The sequence below is a fragment of the Mytilus edulis genome, chromosome 3 (genome assembly GCF_963676685.1).
Source record: "Mytilus edulis chromosome 3, xbMytEdul2.2, whole genome shotgun sequence".
NCBI classification, from domain to species: domain Eukaryota; kingdom Metazoa; phylum Mollusca; class Bivalvia; order Mytilida; family Mytilidae; genus Mytilus; species Mytilus edulis.
Window position 1 is genome coordinate 6459255 of NC_092346.1, and position 21327 is coordinate 6480581.

The 21327-nt window shown below is 32.0% G+C and overlaps 1 protein-coding gene across 8 annotated transcripts in view; it reads left to right on the forward strand.

The window, feature by feature from the left end:
• Positions 1 to 15391, forward strand: part of LOC139514132 (ral GTPase-activating protein subunit beta-like) — a 50125-nt gene extending 34734 nt beyond the window's left edge. For all 8 annotated transcript variants that reach the window (XM_071302890.1, XM_071302894.1, XM_071302891.1 and 5 more), the window contains 10 exons: positions 4174 to 4304; positions 4813 to 4992; positions 5497 to 5569; positions 6057 to 6230; positions 8786 to 8927; positions 9485 to 9625; positions 10489 to 10740; positions 11631 to 11787; positions 12806 to 12922; positions 13710 to 15391. In XM_071302890.1, coding sequence (XP_071158991.1) covers positions 4174 to 4304; positions 4813 to 4992; positions 5497 to 5569; positions 6057 to 6230; positions 8786 to 8927; positions 9485 to 9625; positions 10489 to 10740; positions 11631 to 11787; positions 12806 to 12922; positions 13710 to 13827 — 1485 coding nt within the window. In that variant the 3' untranslated portion in view covers positions 13828 to 15391. The remainder of the gene's footprint in view (positions 1 to 4173; positions 4305 to 4812; positions 4993 to 5496; positions 5570 to 6056; positions 6231 to 8785; positions 8928 to 9484; positions 9626 to 10488; positions 10741 to 11630; positions 11788 to 12805; positions 12923 to 13709) is intronic.
• The last annotated feature ends 5936 nt before the right edge of the window (positions 15392 to 21327 follow it).

Consider the following 21327-nt stretch of genomic DNA (forward strand, 5'->3'; position numbering starts at 1 on the left):
TTCTAAATGACTTAATAAGAAGGAAAGTTGGATCAACGCCATGGCTCAAACGTAGATTGTCATGTGCGATGCAATCGTAGAACCCATATCAATCAGCTGTTGTTTGCAAGGCACATTTTACTGAAAACGACTACGTTCAGGAAACTATTCATGGTAAAACTTTATTTTCTTTAAGAAATATATACTGTTATTTATATGTCTGTTTGCAACCGCAATTATCGTTTTAGAATAAAAAGGGGGGTGAATTCAAGACGTCATAACTTTTGGGATTACGATTCAATATCATCTGTTTGACATTTTTTGGTTTATAATACTACAATTGTATGGTTATTCTACAAGAGATATATTATACTGATAATTATTTTAGCAGTAATTATGTAAATTTCGGTTGTAATGACAAGAATTCATGAGCTATGCATCGGGCTTTCTTGAAAAATATCAATGACAATGTAAACAGGAACAAAACATTGACATGAATGATGCTCTCCACCTATGTTAGAGTTATTTAGGTATGTGTGTTGCACAAGTCTTTCACAAGTTTCAAAAAAGCTAATGTTATAAAACTTTTTTCAGGGCACATACCCACTTTATAGAGACTTGTCTACTGCCATGCATTCCCATCCTATTTTCATGCACCATTTGTAAGCAAGAGAATGAATGGTTTACAAAATTAAAAATCAGGACGGTGTCCCGTTAAACCAAAAGAACTAAACTGGATGAATATTGTAGGAGAAATCTAGAGGAAAGTTTTGATTTGTGAAATTGGTTTTCCTGAACAGATGTACATTCATCCTGCAGGAAAGATTTATAACTGTCCACCACCAACTGACGAGCTAATGTTGAGCTTCACAGATGGAATTACTCAAACACCATAAATGCCTATGTTTTCAGCACAGATTTCACAAATCATGACACAGCTGTGCATTTTTATGCGCCACCTACGATAGTAGGGGGCATTATGTTTTCTGGTCTGTGCGTCCGTTCGTCCGTTCGTCCGTCCGTCTGTCCCTCTTCAGGTTAAAGTTTTTGGTCAAGGTAGTTTTTGATGAAGTTGAAGTCCAATCGACTTCAAACTTGGTACACATGTTCCCTATGATATGATCTTTTTAATTTTAATGCCAAATTAGAGTTTTTACCCCAATGTCACGGTCCACTGAACATGGAAAATGATAGTGGGAGTGGGGCATTCGTGTACTGGGGACACATTCTTGTTTATACCTGTTAAGAGTCGAAAACTAAATATTATTTTTATATAAATAAACATATATTGTGTCATTTGAGAACTTATATTTTTCCAAAGGATGCATGAATGAAAGTAGTGAAATTCATTTTGCTTTGATATATAGATTTGAATTACAATTGTTCATGTTATTGTAATGCATATAAAAATAAGGAGATGTGGCACAATGTAAATATATGATATTCTGTGAGTTTATCAAACTAAAGGGGATAAGAAATGGGTATAAGCAGTTACAGGACTGTACTACTGTACAATCTCCAACAATGAGAAAAACTCATACTGTAAAGAGAATTTCATATTTACAAGTAAGTTTTGTTTTTGCATTGAATAATTTTCTTCTATTGTCTTAAAAGCAAATATGGGAAGTGGTTAAAATGCTAATGAGACAGCTTTTATGGCCACCAGATGTCATTGTTACCTTGATTAAAAACTCCTTTTTAGCTCACCTGACCTGACTCATCACTTGGTTTTGTCGTCCATAAACTTTTACAAAAAATCTTCTCTGAAACTACTGTGCCAAATTTAACCAAACTTAGCCAAAATCATCATTGCGGTATCTAATTTAAAAAATGTGTGGTTAGACCCGGTAAATCAACCGAGATGGCCACTATGGCCAAAAATAGAACATTCAGGTAAAATGTAGATTTTGGCTTTTAACTCTGAAACCAAAGCATTTAGAGCAAATCTGACATGGGTGAAATTGTCTCTTCAGTGAAGATCTATCTGCCCAGGAATTTTCAGACAAATCTGACAACCCGTTGATGGATTGCTGCCCCCAAATTAGTAATTTGAAGGAAATTTTGCAGAGTTTGGTTAATATCTTAAATATTATTATAGATAGAGATAAACTGTAAACAGCAATAATGTTCTGCAAAGTAAGATCTACAAATTAATCAATATGACCAAAATTTTAAGTTGACCCCTTAAAGAGTTATTGCCCTTTATAGTCAATTTTTAAAAATTTTCATAAATTTTTGTATTTTTTGTTAATTTTTTAAAAATATTTTCAACTGTAAATACTGGGCCATGTTTATTATAGATAGAGATAATTGTAGCACCAAGAATGTTTAGTAAAGAAAGATCTACAAACACATCCCAATCATCAAAAACACAATTTTATCATTTTATATGTGTCCGTTGTTTAATATGCACATAGACCGTCCAAGGTGAGCGACACAGGCTCTTGAGAGTCTCTAGGTCATTAATACAGGTAGATAACTTACTGAAAAATAATTTTGCTTGGAGGGAGAATTTTAAAAAAGTTCTGTCTTCAAAAGAGTTGACATGTTACTATGTACATTAACCATTATGTTACTTGATGTTCTAGCAATACACACAGAACGGAGACTAGTCAATCCTTGTGAATTATTTTTCATAGGATAGGAGTAATTGAATATGTGTATATAATTAATAATTAAAAATAGTTTTATTTACATTAAAAAGGAAAAGTTCTTATGTCTTAAAAATGCATTTCATGGCGAGGTACAGAAAATATACTGTAAACAGTAGACTATAGATAAGGGTGAACTAGGTACAAGAGAACTCTAAATCTTAAATACTACAAACCACCTCTGTTCTATGGAAGATAATGATATAACTGGACTAGAAATACACACAACCTGTAATTAACTGCCTTTACAGCGCTTTCGCGCTTTGATTGATTATGGGCCCAGTTTTCAAGTTGGTCCAAATCAGGATTCCATATCAAGTATTGTGCAATAGCAAGAAATTTTCAATTGCACAGTATTGCACAATAGCAAGAAATATCTAATTGCACAATATTGTGCAATAGCAATTAATTTTCAATTGGAGTTATCTTTCTTTGTATAGAATAGAAGTTGATAATATATGTTGGAAATTTGCCAGACATGACTATGATGTCATTTTCTATTTTTATTTGCCAATAACTTTATGTAAATAACTTCATTGGAAATTTGCCAATATAAAATGTTGTTGATGAAGTTTTTTTTATTGTTTTATACAATAAACAATGTATATTCACTTTTACTACCAACCAATCTTTACCATTCAGTGATAACAAGCACTTTATTTTACATTTTAATATTTTATGATGTATTTAAAAGAGTAGTTATTGTTGCAAACTCCATTAGAAATTTGAATTGATATCAGTTTTGGAAAAAGGGAAACGGGGATGTGAAAAAAAAGGGGGGGTTTAAATTTTTCTCATTTCAGATTTCATAAATAAAAAGAAAATTTCTTCAAACATTTTTTTGAGAGGATTAATATTCAACAGCATAGTGAATTGCTCAAAGGCAAAAAAAATATTTTAAGTTCATTAGACCACATTCATTCTGTGTCAGAAACCTATGCTGTGTCAACTATTTAATTTTAGATTTAAAAAGTTTAAAGAAGAAATCTTTAATTGATTTGTAAAATCTTGACATTTGTTTTGTGTAAAAAAAACCATGTAATGTCAAAAATTTGATCACAATCCAAATTCAGAGCTGTATCACGCTTGAATGTTTTGTCCATACTTGCCCCAACTGTTCAGGGTTCGACCTCTGCGGTCGTATAAAGCTGCGCCCTGCGGAGCACCTGGTTTGAATATAGGCTAAAATGTTCTCCTTTAAAAACTATGGAACTATAGCCTTCAAAATTATTATAAAATATGTATTTTGTGTTGTTTTCAGTTTTATAAACATGTAATTTACTCCATATGATGGTCAAATAAATGTATCTTTATGAAAAGAATTAGTGAAAGCAACATGAAATTTTCCACATATTTATTTAATTAAACAGTAGTTATAGGACAGAGTTAAACCAAACAAAAAGTTAAGTTCAGCTCAATTTATGTGCAAAAGTTTTCACTTGCAATTTTCACTTGCCAGTAACATATTTGTTCAGGTTTTAAACATATAGTAATTTTTGTTCCGATGAAAGAGCCATCATAGTTAATGTAAAACCTCTTACAGGTAAACTCTCGATCAAGATCCCGTTTAACAGATCCAGGTCGGCCACTACCTATGGAGAATGTTGGTATCCATCACAATATAAAACATAGATACTTCCCAGAATCAGCTGATAAAATACCACCTACCAAAGCGTAAGTTGTTAAAACAATTGTTTCAAATCATTGACCTTTTAGAACATGGAATATCTAGAATGATCCTTCAAAAGCTTAGCTGAATACTTGGCAATGGCTGATAGGTCTCTTCAAAGTTGGTCTATTTCTACTTGTGAAGATGGCTGTTCAGGTCAACCAATCATATGCAAAAATGGCAATGTCCAATTGATTAAATGCTATTAATAGACATTTCGGAAAATTAAAAAGAAATGATATTTGTTTAATAAATCATCTGTGGTTCTTTGAATTTTTCTGCAAGCTGGTAATATTTAAAGTTCAAGTTTAGTAAAAAAAATCATGGTAAATCCAATATTAAACTCTGTCAGTATATTTAGATTTTTGTTTTTGTTCAAGACTTCAAATTTACAAGTTGAGCAAAAAGTGAAAAAGCAGATTAAATTGATTTGGCTAGAAATAAGAAATTGAATACATTTGTACATAAATATTAAATCATGATTTATTTATTTCATAATTTTTTTTGTTTCAGAGATAAAAGTATACCCACACTAGAATCTCTTGTGAAGGATAATGATCGTACAGATCTGAACAAACTGAAATCATTTATTGACAAAGCTGTACAATTTGAAAATGAAATCAGTAGGAAGAGTAAACTCAACATGAAACATTCACCATTTCCCAGCCAGGATATAGAATGTAAAACTCCAAGGTATGGCGCTTACATTATTGAAATAATTTTCCAACTATGATATTGATTGAAAACTGCAACTTTGAGAATTGAAACAGGAAATGTGTAAAAAACCTAACAAAAAGCAGATCACAGCTATTAGTCTTCAAAACAGCTAGAAAAAAGTCAGGCACCTGGACTACTAGCAGTTACTGACATGTCAGCTCCAAACCTCAATTAAACTGATTTAAAGATTATGTCTTCATCATATGAAAATCTAGAAAAATCCCTTCTGTTAAGACTACAATAAAATTTAAAAGATGGTATAGATAGAATGCTTGTTTAATATTTCTGTCTTCTTTTTTTCTTGCTGTTTTTTCATTTTTTTTTTAATTCTTATGCCAATTATTCTCTATCCTTTATATTTACACACCCAAGTATACTTTAATAATCTTTGTTCATTTCTGACTTGGGGGGTCATGTGTTTTAAAAAAAATGTATGGTGGAAACTAGTGTATTTAATTGTTTGAAATTGTTTTATTTCAGAATTACACAGGAATACCAGACAGCTAGATTGTTCTTATCTCATTATGGCTTCTTGTCTTTAGAAGCTTTAAAGGTATTGTCAATATTCTGTATAAATGACCTTATTCTGTAAGTAGATTAAGATGCAATATGTTTTCCCAATGCGGAAACAACTTGCACCTGTAAATCATTTATAAATCTCTATTAGGTCTTCAACATGAAGTAACCTTCTGGCCATTGGACAAGGTTGTGCAGAACTCTAATTGTCAATCATGCTACAGTGGTGCTTTAAATAACACAGCTTGTATGTAATACAAATGTATAAACAATTCTTATGTAATATGTGACAAAGGAATTTAATAAACAATTAAACTGGATAAAGTTATTATTCAAAGATATTTTGTATGAATTGATACGAATTGAAGTTGGTTCTTTATAACAGAAAAACAAAGGATATTGGGTATCTATCTATGACACAAAATCAATACATGCACATCAACAACAACCAAACACCTCACTGCAAGTTTATGTTATTTCTTCAATGTCATAGTATAATATATATTTATTATATTTAATTGTAGGATAATAATAACAGTAGTATACCACCAGCTTTAGTTATGTTAGATACAACAAACTCCGGTTTGTTTACAGATTTGGAGATATTAGATACAGTGACGTCACGGGACAACGACACTGTTCATATATTCTATGTTAAATCGGGTCAGAAGAATTTTCATGATATTATTGACAATGTAGTAAGTAGTGTTGTATATCCTCCTAGTTCCCTAGTGTTATGTCCCTGCAACGAAGTTGTCGGTGCCATATAGTTTTACCCTTGTCCGTAATTCCGTCATTCTGCAACAAACCATTATACGGAGTTTTTTTCTAAATGCCTTCAGATATTGGGCTGATTTTTTGTGAGTTTTAACCATAATGAGTTACAGATCAAGTTTAAGTTTTGTATCCGCTCTGCTAATTTTTGCTAAAATTACATGCTTTGGACTTTGTTAAATTGTTGAAAATTTACAGTTATACAGACTTTTTTCTAAATGCTTTCAGATATTGGGATGATATTTGGCATGTGAGTTAACCAAGATGAGTTACAGATCAAGTATAGGTTTTGTTATGCTCTGCTAATTTTTGCCGAAATTAAGGGCTATGGACTTTGATAAATTGTTGAAAATCACAGTTGTACAGATTTTTTTCTAAACACTTTCAAATATTGGGCTGATTTTTGTTATGGGAGTTACTCATGATGAGTTACAGATCAAGTTTAAGTTTAGTTCTGCTTGGCTAATTTTGGACTGTCGACTTGGATAATTTTTTATGGCCCTGCAACGAAGTTGTTGGTGCCATATAGTTTTACCCTTGTCCGTAATTCCGTAATTCCGATATTCCGTAATTCTGTAATTCCGATATTACAAAAGTCTGTAATTCCATCATTCTGTCATTCTGCAACAAACCATTATACAGAGTTTTTTTCTAAACGCCTTCAGATATTTGGATGATTTTTGGTATGTGAGTTAACCATGATTATTTACAGATCAAGTATAAGTTTTGTTCCGCTTTGCTAATTTTTACTGAAATTACAAGCTTTGGACTTTGATAAGTTATTGAAAATCATAGTTATACGGATTTTTTTCTTTACCCCTCCAGATTTTGAGCTGATTTTTGATATGTGAGACTACCATCATGTTTGTGTCCACATGTGTTATTGAAATTGCAGATTTTTCAACTTTTTGGGACAGGGCCATTCGTGTCGCTTTGACACATCTAGTTTTAAATCACAGTTATATGGACCTTTTTTCTAAATGCTTTCAGATATTGGACTGATTTTGGTATGTGAGCTAACCATGATGAGTTACTGATCAATTTTAAGTTTCGTTCGGCTCCCGTAGGTTTCCAAAAAATATTTGAGCCGGCCGGACATTTTATATCGGATCCCTATTTTAATCCCTTAAGACTAAGTTACATAAGGCGATTATGGTAATCAGATGGCCATACCAGTGATTGACATTAGATTAAAAAAATGATATTTAACTTTACTTTGATATGAAGTAAACTGTTATATTGGCAGTGCATCATTCGAAGTGTGCACATCAGTGTGCTCATATATGCCTTAGACTTTTTATTTGTGCAAAATGACGTTGTCTAAAACTTTACTTTTGTTTTTAAAATCACATTTTTCTAAACCGGATGTTGACTTGACAATGGAAAAACATGGACCAGAAACGGATACATAAAATCTGTGAACGTTTACAAAGCACGACTGAGTAAAGAAGCTCTTTCCCCGTTATTTCTTCAACAAATATTTGAAAAGAATGTTAGATACAGGTATCAATGAAAATTTCAGCATTTTTGAAGAAATGTAGGATGCATAATTAAATTTCCCACCTGTGCACATGCGCACACGTGTTCTCGCTCATACAACGTAGTTCTGACGATTTTTCATTTAAATCTTTTTAAAAAATTTCATCAAATCATGTTTATAAACATTTTTCTTATAATTTAATCTGTTGGATTAAATTAATAATTATAAAAAAAAACGCTGAAATGTAAGAAAATAACTTTGAATAGACCGATCAATTTATACGATGTCCGGTACTGAAAATAGTTTACCTGTCACCTGAACAGGTAGATTTCAGCTGTTCAACACCTAATTAGCATTGATTAAAATTAGAAAGTATTGAAGTAGGGGTTGTTTTGATAGTAATTAATGATCATGTCACTTTTATGACGGGAAATGTGTGGCTGTTAAAGGCAATATGTTGGGTCAAAAAGATCGCCAATTATGTTAAAATGACCGTCTCTTAAGAAAGCCTTAAAAACGAATAAGTATATGACTGTTTCATGCTTTGCCCAGCCGGACTTTTACCGGACATTATACACATGTCCGGAATATATGACCATTTTGAAAGCCTTGGTTTACAACTTTGAAAATTATTGAAAATCACAGTTATATGGACATTTCTTTTATATGCCTCCTGAGGATTTTGAGCTGATTTTTGATATGTGAGACTACCATCATGTTTGTGTCCACATGTGTTATTGTGTCATACTAAACTCCGAATTATACACAAGAAACTAAAATTAAAAATAATACAAGACTAAAAAAGGCCAGAAACTCCTGACTTGGGACAGACGCAAAATTGCGGCGGAGTTAAACATGTTTATGAGATCTCAACCCTCCCCCTATACCTCTAGCCGATGTAGAAAAGTAAACGCATAACAATATGCACATTAAAATTCAGTTCAAGAGAAGTAAACTTTATAAAATTGTATTTTTAAAAATGATATTTTCTTATTATAGACATCAAGGACTAATGTACAGTCACAGTTTATTGAGTTCCTTCATTCACTTGGATGGCCTGTAGATGTTAGAAAGCATGCCGGCTGGACTGGACACATCAGTACAAGCTGGAAAGTTATGGAACCAGAGGAAGATATCAGTGGTAAGTTTGGATCATGTTTGACTGGGTCCCTGTTCATAAGATATAGAAAGCATGCTGGCTGTACTTGACATTTAAAAACTGGAAGGTTATAGGAATATCAGTGCTAAGTCTCTCATTATTAATCTGACTGTTTCAGAGAACTGTTGCACATAATAATTCAATAAACATACTCCTTTATCACTTGGTAAAAAATTGAGATTAACTAAAACAATATATATATTATTATCTTGTAATGTGGCATTCATTTTTGCTTTAACTGAATAAAATTAATTACTGTCAATACGAAATTTTTGTGCGCATTACTATTTGGAAAAATTGACAAAGATGTTGAATTTAATATTGTGAATTCAGGTAATGCAAACAAAGAATTTTTTCAAAATTTTAAATGTGACTTTTTATTATTGAGAAGGACATCCCTTTGTTATTTTCATGATAACTAAAACATCACAAACATAAATGAATTTTCATTATTTTAAAAGCCAGAAGTTCAATTTGTCAAGTTATCAGCTGTAAATGTTTTTATATATTGGAGTTAATAACTTTAGATATATTTCCAGCATCAGACTACCAGATGAGTACGGGAGGGAGTGTGTATGATGGTAGACAACAAGTATTATACTGGGCAGACGTGTCGTCAGAGGTCGCTTTTGTTGTTCCATCTACAGAATCGAGGATGTCATCTAGTAACACTTCTGGAGGTATATTTGTTCATGGTTCAAGTTAATCTCAAAGATCAGACAAAGAAGGATTCTTGGTGTTACTAATGTGCAGGTTTAACCTGTGTAGAGAAAATGGGAAATTACACTTTTTTTATATGCAAAATTTCTTTTCTGTATGAAAGGAGATAATGAAGTATAGGGAAACGAGATAGCAACCGAAAGAAAAATATCCAAAAGACATTCACAAACAGCTCTACACAATACTGAATAGACAAATTTCTATATAATATGTTGAGCTCTATTTGGATTGAATGTTAAAAAAAAGTTGTGAATAAGTGAAACAGAAAAATATCTGAGATCTGCTATCAACTCCAAATTCTCAAAAATAACATGTATATTACAACCACTGACAAAGGATGATAACTTGAGACAGACACATTGGCATTTATCAAACAGAGATAAGCTAATTGGCTTTGCTGATTGTTGAAGGCTGTACGGTGACCTATAGTTGTTAATGTCTGTTTCATTTTGGTCTTTTGTGGATAGTTGTCTCATTGGCAATCATACCACATCTTCTTTTTTATAATTATCATAGATACTTACTCTTCCTCTTTCAATCTTACTGTTTATCTCTAATCTAGACTTTAAAAAGTAAAACTAACATAAAAAAACATCATTTTCACATTGTCTATGGTTCAGGATTTTTATTATTACAAAATGATAGTCAGATAGAAATGACTATAGCAGTTTGTTACTAATGAAAAATGAAAACTTTTATATTCAATAACTTACGATTTATTAGTTTAAAGTACATGTAATAACTTTTAAACAGACAAAACACTTTTGCATCATTTGAAGCTATTCATGCTATCGGATTATATTTATTATTGTTGGATTTCCAGATAAATCTCCCCTACTGACACATAAAATGGCTGAGAGAGCTGCATCAGACATCTCCTTAAACAAGCCAAAGACTCTGTCATTAGATAGAGCTGACCATGTAGACAAGATAAAGGGAGACAGTCCCATATCTCCTCAGGATCAACCCATTTTCAAGAAGTCTGGTCGTCAACCTGCACTGATGGCTGGACCAGATATTAAGATACTAGTGGTATGGTTGGAGAATTTCCAGGATCATGAGAACTTCCCTACTGGTATGTTTATTGAATGGTTTGCTTTGAATATTATGAATTCAACTACTGTAGAATCACTATAACTTGTGGGAGACCAATATTTTCAGAATTCATGAGTATAGGTGAACCACAAGATTAAATGTTCTACAAAGTACACATTTTCTATAGAGTTGTTTGCAAGTTTTGACAAAACAATTTTGACAGTAAAAACATTTTGTTGGCTTTATTTTACATTCAAACATACGTTTTTCTCAGGTGAAAATGTTGTTTTATTCAAAATTTAATTCATATAGAAAAACCTACCAAAGATCTATCAAAATGGAATATTTATTTGAATTAGTTCAGGTTTGGTCAATATTCCTTTAATTTTTATGCCCCACCTACGATAGTAGAGGGGCATTATATTTTCTGGTCTGTGCGTCTGTTCGTCCGTTCGTCCGTCTGTCCCGCTTCAAGTTAAAGTTTTTGGTCAAGGTAGTTTGTGATGAAGTTGAAGTCCAATCAACTTCAAACTTAGTACACATGTTCCCTATGATATGATCTATTTAATTTTAATGCCAAATTAGAGTTTTTATCCCAATGTCACCGTCCACTGAACATAGAAAATGAAAGTGCGAGTGGGGCATTCGTGTACTGAGGACACATTCTTGTTAATAGCAATTTTGATTTCAACAGCTATCACATCTTGAAATAGCTTATGCAACAGTCAGAATGACATAAATTGCTTGCAAGTTATATGCATATGGTTAACAGAAGAGTTGTATATTATTTGGGACAAAATGTTAGATCACTCTACACTTAAAATATTTCTCTGTGAAATCAAAATTAAAATTTTACAAGTAAGGAACATATTTGGTCACTGTGACCTATAATTTAAGCTTGAGTAGTTTTAATGAAGTTTAGTATTACAGGGGATATACTGAGTGTAACGAGGACAGGTATGGAACACCTGAACACTTCATTGATGTCATCAACCACTAAATCAGCCGAGAAAGATACATTCATAATCTTCATACATGCTTTACAGAATGGTTTGTTTAGGATACACATGCAGGGCACAACAGGAAGGTAAGTGTCACTAACCTATATATATGTATTTAAGGATGTTTGCTACTCTGTTTCAAAATAACAAGCTTTTTTAAAGACTGAATAAAGTAAATAGTTTATAAGTAAAAGAACTAGAAAAGTAAAAAAAAAACCAAGGGTCTGTGTGCTTGTTTACAAGATATAAGCCATTAAAAATCTGCGTAATGTTTCTTTCTAGATTTTCTAACATTTAACATTGACACCTTTCATAAGCAATGAAAACAATAACAAGGATTTTAAAAGATTTTCAAAAAGGCTTTATAAACTATATGTAATAAAATTATGAAATGAAAAGTAGGGGTTAGCTGGCAAATTTTTTAATAGCACTACATGGACAAAACCAGAGGATTCCGAATATCTTGCTATAATATCAAATACAAGAGGAGCAAATATACTTTTATCTGTATGCTGCCTTTACTGTAACAGAAACAAATTGAAAGAGATTTTTTTAGAAATTGATATAAACAAAGAAGATATGGTCAGGCTTTTTTCCACCCTTGAAATATATCAATATACTAACATTCTTCACATGCTTACTAGACATAAGTCTGTTTGATATCAGCTTTACATACTGAAACCTTATTTTACATGTTGTTCTACATCTTTATGCTCATGTGTCTTTATTTTTATCAGATTGAAATATTTTGTATATGATTTATAACAAAGATTTCTATAATTCTCTGCCAATAAATTTAGAAACGTTCAAAAGGAAGGTTCAAATTTCCCCAAGCAAATTTGATCCTGGATGATTCATTTCAGTACCCCTCATTCATAAACTATCATTGTGTTTAGATATTTTTCAACCTTGGCTTAACAATTTTATTTAAATGTACTGAAAATTAGCTCTTTGGACACACCTTATTTACCAAGTGCTTTTTTTTAATTAATTAAATGTATTCACAGAAGCTGATTCAGGCCCCTTTGAACCTTTTTCATATCACAGTATGCCATAAATAATGTAGGATTGAATCTGTTATAGCATCTAATATATTTTCTTCAGAATCAATATGGCAATACCATTGATAGATGGGATGGTGGTCAGTCGACGTACATTAGGACCAATGGTCAGACAAACAGCAATTAATATTGGTAAAAGAAAAAGATTGGAAAGTGAAACGTAAGTTGTGGGTTAAACGAGAAATATCAAACTTGCAATTTTATTTATTAACACACAAAAACATTCATAAACTGAGAAATACTGATAATCAGGCAAGTTTTTAAAGGTTATATGTGTGTTCTATAGTGTTCAAATACATTGCAGAAAGGTATATTTATCCGAGCAAACAATTTAGTAATGAATCAATTAGTAATACATCAGGCTATAAACTACCTTAGGATCTGGCAAATCTAAGTCTAAATCTTTTTTTTTTAATTGAACATGCAGTCTTTATTAAGATATTTGGATTGATTATGTGAACCTTTTATTGACACTCCTGAAACAAGAAAAACTTTGTAATATGTAGGAAAAAGTCAGTGCTAAAAAATAAATATGTCTTTCCAAACAGACTATTGAAAAATTTATGACAAGTTGAAATTACCATATTCAACTTTTCAATTTATTGAATCAGATTATTGATAAAATGAGATTAGTTTGCATGATTCTAAAAATGTGCGCACAGTCAACGCTTTTACAAGCCTATAAAGTTACAAAAAGAAGCATTCAATACTTATAATTACATTTTTTAGCTATGATCATGAAAACACGAATTTTATATATTTTTTAATTTAATTCACCTGTGCACTTTATTGTTGGACCACGTCTTATCATGAATGAAAAGTTGTATTGAGCAATGCAACTGCTTACGGAATAACACGTGATGTGCAGTTAGCCAATCAGAATAAAGTATTATAATGAAACATACATCTAATGTAATTATATTTATAATCAATTTATCTTTCCTCAGATATCAGCCACCACATGTAAGAAGAAAGTTAAAGATTCAGGAGATGGCCAAACAATATCGTCTCAAAATGTCGGAGCCTGAGTTCTACACAGCTTTATTCCATGACGTACCCAAATGAAGACAAATAATCAACACATATCTCTGTTTAAAATACCAAGATATTGATACAGTGGGCTATTTTATCTATTACTGAAATGAATATCAGTAATGCTGTCTTATGGTTACCATCTATTTATTCCTTTTCATTTATTCCTTTTAAGACTCTTGGATATATGAAGAGATCAACTACAAGAGTTGTTGAGTTACAGCTGTTAATGAGTGATGTAATAATAAACATTTCTAGTAATTATTATACTGGTAGTTTTAGCATGATAAAACTATTCAAGATCAACAGCATGTTGAGTAACACATCTGATCTTTAGTAAGATCTAAATTATTTATAAGAAAGAGACTTTGTACTGAATGAGAGAGGAACACTATAGATGTCTTTTGAAGGCCTTGACCAATAACCACACATAGATCATATACTAGAAGGCTATGTGCATATAAATCTGTTTAGCTTTGACCAATATAAATATGTTTAGACTATAACAGAAGACGGTGTGCATACTGATGCTTTAAGCTGTGATGATTTTCACTACATTTAGATTATATAAGAGGGCTATGTGTACATAAGAGTATTTTTATGTGTACATAGGTGTGTTTAGCTCTAAGCATCATTACTATGTGCATACTCAATGTAACACTTTTGTTACACCTACATTTAGCATTCAGATTATATTAGAGAGCTATGTGTACATAAGTGTGTTTAGCTCTAAACATATCACTATGTGCAAACTCGATGAAACTATTACTACTCTACCTACATATAAATTTTAAAAGAGGGCTGTGTGCAATGTATCTGTGATATTTTAAATACTTAGTAACAGCTTATTCATTCAACCAGACATTTGAGATGGAAGGCAAAACTGGAAATTCATTATTATTGCTGGGATACAGTTTTTCATAAATTTAAATATGATGAACTAATTTAAATGTTCAACAAGTTAAAAAAAATCTACAGGCTTTTATGCAGACTATGGTAAAAACACAAAATCAAATATCCATGAAAATATAATTTTTCCATAATTCACAGTATATTTTCCTATACAAACATGTTCACCATGGCAACTTTTTATTGGAAATAACTAGGAAATTGTTCAGGGCATGATATGTAGTTTGGAAAAGCTGTTAAGCTTTGCATTATTATAAAATATGTATTACACTAGATTATAACCAATTAATAAGTAATTTCAATAACTGAAGTAATCAAATAGTTTTCATGTGCCAAATTCAAACATTAGTATTTGTCATTACACTACATGTACTCATAAATTTTACTTAAGGAAAGATTTGACAAATTTAAAGTGGTAGTAGAACTTTGTTTTAACATCTTGTAACATATCTCTAAAGTAAAAGGATTTTTCTACTTTACAATTTGAAAAATATGTTTAGATAATAGTATACAAAGAATAAGCTAGCATGTCCCAAATTAAAAATAATTGTTTTGTTGCTCCATATGAATTGTAAAAGCTTTGGTTAAGTGTTAAATGATATTGTCCATCTAGTCTGATATATGTACTACACATGCAATAGTGCTGTTATTGTTAATAATTGTTAATAAAATATTTATTGAAATAAAAGATTTTTTTAGTGAACAGAATCATATATAGCTACCAGAAGAATATCGTATTATAGATATAGGAAGATGTGGTATGAGTGCCAATGAGACAACTCTACACCCAAATCACAATTTACAAATGTAAACAATTAAAGGTCAAGGTATGGTCTTCAACACAGAGCCTTGGCTCACACCAAACAGCAAGCTATAAAGGGCACCAAACACATTACTTTTGTATGACCTATTAATAGAATGGAAAGAGTTTACTTTCGGTGGATCCCTTAAACTAAGAGTTGACAAATTCTACTTACTTTGAATTGTCAATAAGAGCACATTTATTTGATAAAGTAGCACATCTACATTTCTATTGCAATCTAACTTCACTAGTCACAAATCATAAAACATAATTATTCCCAATAAATTAGTTATATATACAATAGAAAAATATTTCAACATCACTGTAACACTATACAATTACATTAGATGTATGTTTCATTAGTCTGATTGGCTAATTGCACATCACATGTTATTCCTTCAGCAATTGCATTACTCAATAAAACTTATCATCCATGATAACACGTGGTCCCACAATAAAGTGCACAGGTGAATTAATTTTTTTTTTTACAATTCGTGTTTCCATGATCTTAGCTAAAAAATGTAATTATAAGTATTGAATGCTTCTTTTTGTAACTTCATAGGGTCGTAAAAGCGTTGACCGCGCTTCATACAAAATGTACTTCAGTCAACGCTTTTACACCCCAATGAAGTTACAAAAAGAAGCATTCAATTCTTAAATAAATATTCTTTTCAACATCTGCAATCTATTGAAAATAAAAGCATACCTTTTCATTATAGGAACACTTACAGATATATTTACAATAGAAACACATCTGTCTAACATAGTAACATACTTAATTAAAAGGTGGCAAATCTCTCAATAAAAGTAATATTTTGTCCTACATATTATAACAGATGTTTTCGTCATAGCACATGTATCTTTGACAAGGAATAATAATATTAAATGTCTTGCCTGCTACAATATTTAAAACCTCAAACTGAAATTTGTCAGGTGCATGTTCATAATATAAATAGAAGTGGTAGGCTTGCCAATGAGACAATTATCCATCATAAAACCAACTGACAAGGATGCAAACAACTACAGGTCACTGTCATATTCTACAACGATCATAGACCGTATAGTAAGATATAAGAGAACCTCGGAATTGCCAAATGTGATTCAATGCTCGACAGAAAAACGACAAAACAATAAACTTAACAACAGTTGTGGAAAAAAACTACCAACCACAATCTATGTATTAAAGCCCCTGTTATGGAATAGTCACATACAGCATTTTGCGCGGTTGAACATGTTTGTAGTGTTCAACCCTCCGCTTACCAGTTTTATAAATAACTAAAATATAATTCGGAACAACAACAAATAGCTGCACAAGATAGTTTATCGCTAAGTAAGTTTTTCGTATGCCATCGAGTTGATTGACTGTTATAGATTATCCGTTCCACAGATGATAGTGGATCTGTTCCTTATGTTGAAACTACAATTACCCCACCCCACTCCATTTTCCCGACTTTGACCTACCTAATTAGACCTATTACCGGGTTTGTACTTACATTAGCACTACGATGGGTGCCACATGTAGAGCCAGATCTGCCTACCCTTTCGGAGCACTTGAGACCACCCCCGGTTTTGGTGGTGTTCGTGTTGCTCAGTCTTTAGCTGTCTGTTAGTCTTTTTCTTTTTTAGCCATGGTGTTGTCAGTCTATGACCAATTTATGAGTTTGAATGTCAGTCTGGTATCGTTCGCCCCTCTTGTGCACATTGAAAAGTGCCAAGAATTAAATAGCCTTTAAATAAAGCTTTAATTCAAAAGTCAAAAGCTCTGCAGAAAACTTACAGGATACCGATAAATTTAATGTTTAAAGTCGTGTGTTTTGTCTCTAAAAGATATATCAGCAACATTGGCCAAATTATATACGAGATTAAAGTACATAATAAAACATAAAAGAATGTGCTAAATCTGGCGACCGCCGTCTTGGATATTACCCTTATTGCTGAATATCTTATAATTACTCATTCGAATTGTTTTATCACCGAAGACCTTATAATGATTGTCATTAGGATTCATTTTGTTACTGAAGATCTTATTATGAATATATCATGTTCTTAGCACGACATACTTCATAATGTAAAATGAATAGAGATTGTTCTTATTATTACAGATCTTCTAGTGACTCTCATTACAATGGATTTCAAAAGTCAAGACATTAAAATACCTCAAAATCTTAATGTATCAAATGGTAATTTTTTCTCATCACTGAATACTTTATGATGACTCAAAGATATGTTCTTATCATTAAAGACCAAATAAAAAATCACGATAACTGTTTATCATCACTAGAGACCAAGACCATGTAATGACTCGCATTTGGATTATTCTCACAACTGTAGATATGATAATGGGTCTATTGTTAACTTTTTGAGCTCAAAACATCTATCTTAGGGTTTTCCCGTTTGAATGGTTTTACACTAGTAATTTTTGGGGCCCTTTAATTATAGCTTGCTGTTCATTGTGGGCATAAGCTCCGTGTTGAAGGCCATACCTTATCCTATAATGGTTTACTTTAATAAATTGTTATTTGGATATAGAGTTGTCTCATAGGCACTCGTACCACATCTTTCCATATCTATTTGGCATATATTTGTTTTAATAAAGTGGAAAGGGATTAATATAAGTCCACTATAAATAAATATGTTTAAACTAACTAGTATTGAAAATGATTCTGGTGTTATTACTGATATAACCCTTATAATGACTCGTATTTTTAAGACTGACAACCTTAAAATAACCGAAAAGTTTTTCACTCCGTACATTTTATGGACACCATCACGAATTAGTTGATCCATACGATGTGTCTTTGACCAAACTAGCTGAGGACATTTTTACCACATGGTAGATTGTGGTTTGTCATTACGTCGTCTTATCTTTTAATTACCGAACGTGACTTATTCCCGATTGTGACTGTTTTGCGGATTGTGAATTCGCATTACTATAAGACGTGTTACGGTACTTGTCTATCCCAAATTCATGTGTTTAGTTTGATGTTGTATTTGTGGTTCTCGTCGGATTTTGTCAAATTTGTTGACGTCTTTTCTATTATATTCATGTGTTATGATAAATTAATCACCGCCTTCATTTATTAATTTCTAAGTAGCGACATTCCAGCAGCACCTGCATACGGGGTATATATCTCCCAATTGATACGATATTCCCGTGCTTGCATTTCCTATCATGATTTTCTTGATAGAGGGTTACTGCTCACAAGGAAGCTATTAAACCAAGAGTTCCAAATGGTGAAGTTGAAATCATCCCTTCGTAAATTTTACGGACGCCATCACGAGTTGGTTGACCGTTATGGAATAACCGTTTCACAAATGATATCGGATATGTTCCTTACGTCGTAACTACAATCCCCTTCCCTTTCATGAATGTGACCTACCGAATTAGACTATTTACCGGATTTGTAATCACATAAGCAACACGACGGGTGCCACATGTGGAACAGGATCTGCTTACCCTTCCGGAGCACCTGAGATCACCCCTAGTTTTTGGTGGGGTTCGCGTTGTTTATTCTTTAGTTTTCTATGTTGTGTCATGTGTTCTATTGTCTTTCTGTTTGTCTTTTTCATTTTTAGCCATGGTGTTGTCAGTTTGTTTTAGATTTATGAGTTTGACTGTCCCTTTGGTATCTTTCGTCCCTCTTTTATTAGATTTGATTTTGTTCAACGTAATCTACGATAATTACGTTTGAAGTTGGATTCAAAACAAACTGGACATATGTATATATTATAGTTAATTGCTATTAATAAGTATTGCAATGTGCATTGTGTTTAAATGTAAAATCAGTATTTAGTTTTATTATAAACTTAAATCAATCCTAATTCTATCTTACTTTTGAGATATAGTTTTTCAAATGTGACGTCTTTTTTGTGATGTTTCAGAAATTCAAATATGACGTTATTTTTGTGCCTTTTCACCACTTCGTATGTGACATCATTTTTATGATTTTTTGCGTTGAGGCCTGGACTAAGTCGGGTGTGTATATTTTTCTGTGTTGGTCTTTGCATTATGTATTTCGGGTTTTGTTTTCTGTAATTAGTTAATACTTCAGTTTCATTATGTATATCTTTTATATTCACTAGAACACACCCGTGATATCACGGGTCCGTGACTGAATTAAAGTATATAACTATGCGCAAGCCTTATTTTAGTATTAGTATTGTCATCTGATAAAGTCATGCCGATTATAAGATACACAGTTTTTCTCTGCTTTCAAGTCTTCTGTTTGAACCCGTCGAACTGAAACAATAATATTAATTATTTGGAAAACAAAAGGTCCTGGAATGGAGTATTTTTTAATCAACAGCATTGTCCTATATAAGTTATAGATAAAGTTGAATTCTTTGCTTCGCTGTTTACGTCATGCCCACTAACAAATTGAAAACTGTACCTATACGCCTTATTTTTAGTCCAGATTTTTAGTATTCGTATTGTTATCTTAGAAAGTCTTACTGATTAAAATACTACAATAGGTAACAATTTGACAATTTAGTAGTGTCAACCCTGTGGTTATGACCCGTGTATATAGCATATTAATCCTGAATACAACGTTTGGTGGTGCGCCTGTCAGATGCGGAACGTACAGATAAGGTAATAGGTAACAGGTGAATATACTATTGGTATCGGAAGCGGACTCGACCCGGAACTTCTTAATTATTGGCAATATTAATTACGTGGAAAACAAAAGGGCCTGGAGTGGTGTAATTTTTAATCTACACCTTTGTACTATATTAGTTATATATAAAGTTGAATTCTGTGATTCGTCGTTTTTACGTGATGACGGCTGACAAATTGGACCTCGTAATTTTAGTATTATATATTTGATAAAATTTAATGTTTGCATAGCATAAATTGTTCTAAATAATAAGGATGTTCTTATCCCAAGCATAAAAACAAAGCTGTATTTGACACAACCTTTTTCAACTTTTGATCTTCAGTGCTGTACAACTTTGTACTTTTTTTCAATTTCGATCTTTTATATCTGGGCGTCTCTGGTGAGTCTTGTGTGGACGAGGCGCGTTTCTGGCGTATTGAATTTTAAACCTGATGCCTTTTGTTATCTATTAATGATGTGTTTCTTTGTCTAATACGTTCTCCTATTTATTTGTATTGTAGTCCTGTAATATTATGTTGTCATTTCAATGTTATATTTAACATTGTCATTAAAGTGCGAGGTTTGGCATGCCACACAACCAGGTTCAACCCACCATTTTTATCTTTAAAAATGTCCTGTACCAAGTCAGGAAAATGGCCATTGTTATATTATAGTTCGTTTCTGTGTGTGTAACATTTTAACGTTGTGTTTCCGTTGTGTCGTTTGTTTTCTCTTATATTTGAGTGTGAATTCACATTACTATAAGACGTGTCACGGTACTTTTCTATCAAAAATTCATGTATTTAGTTTTGATGTTATATTTGTTATTCTCATCGGATTTTGTGTAATGCTTAGTCCGTTTCTGTGTATGTTACATTTTAATGTTGTGTCGTTGTTCTCCTCTTATATTTAATGCGTTTCCCTCAGTTTTAGTTTGTTACCACAATTTTGTTTTTTTGTCCATAGATTTACGAGTTTTGAACAGCGGTACACTACTGTTGCCTTTATTTATCCACTGACGATCTTATAATTACGGAAATTAAGTTCTCGTTACTGAAAACCTAATAAAAAGTAAAATCACAAAAATGTTGAACTCCGAGGAAAAATTCAAAACGGAAAGTCCCTAATCAAATGACAAAATCAATTTAATAAAACACTCAAACAGATGGCCAACAACTGTCATATTCCTGACTTAATACAGGCATTTTCAAATGTAGAAAATGGTGG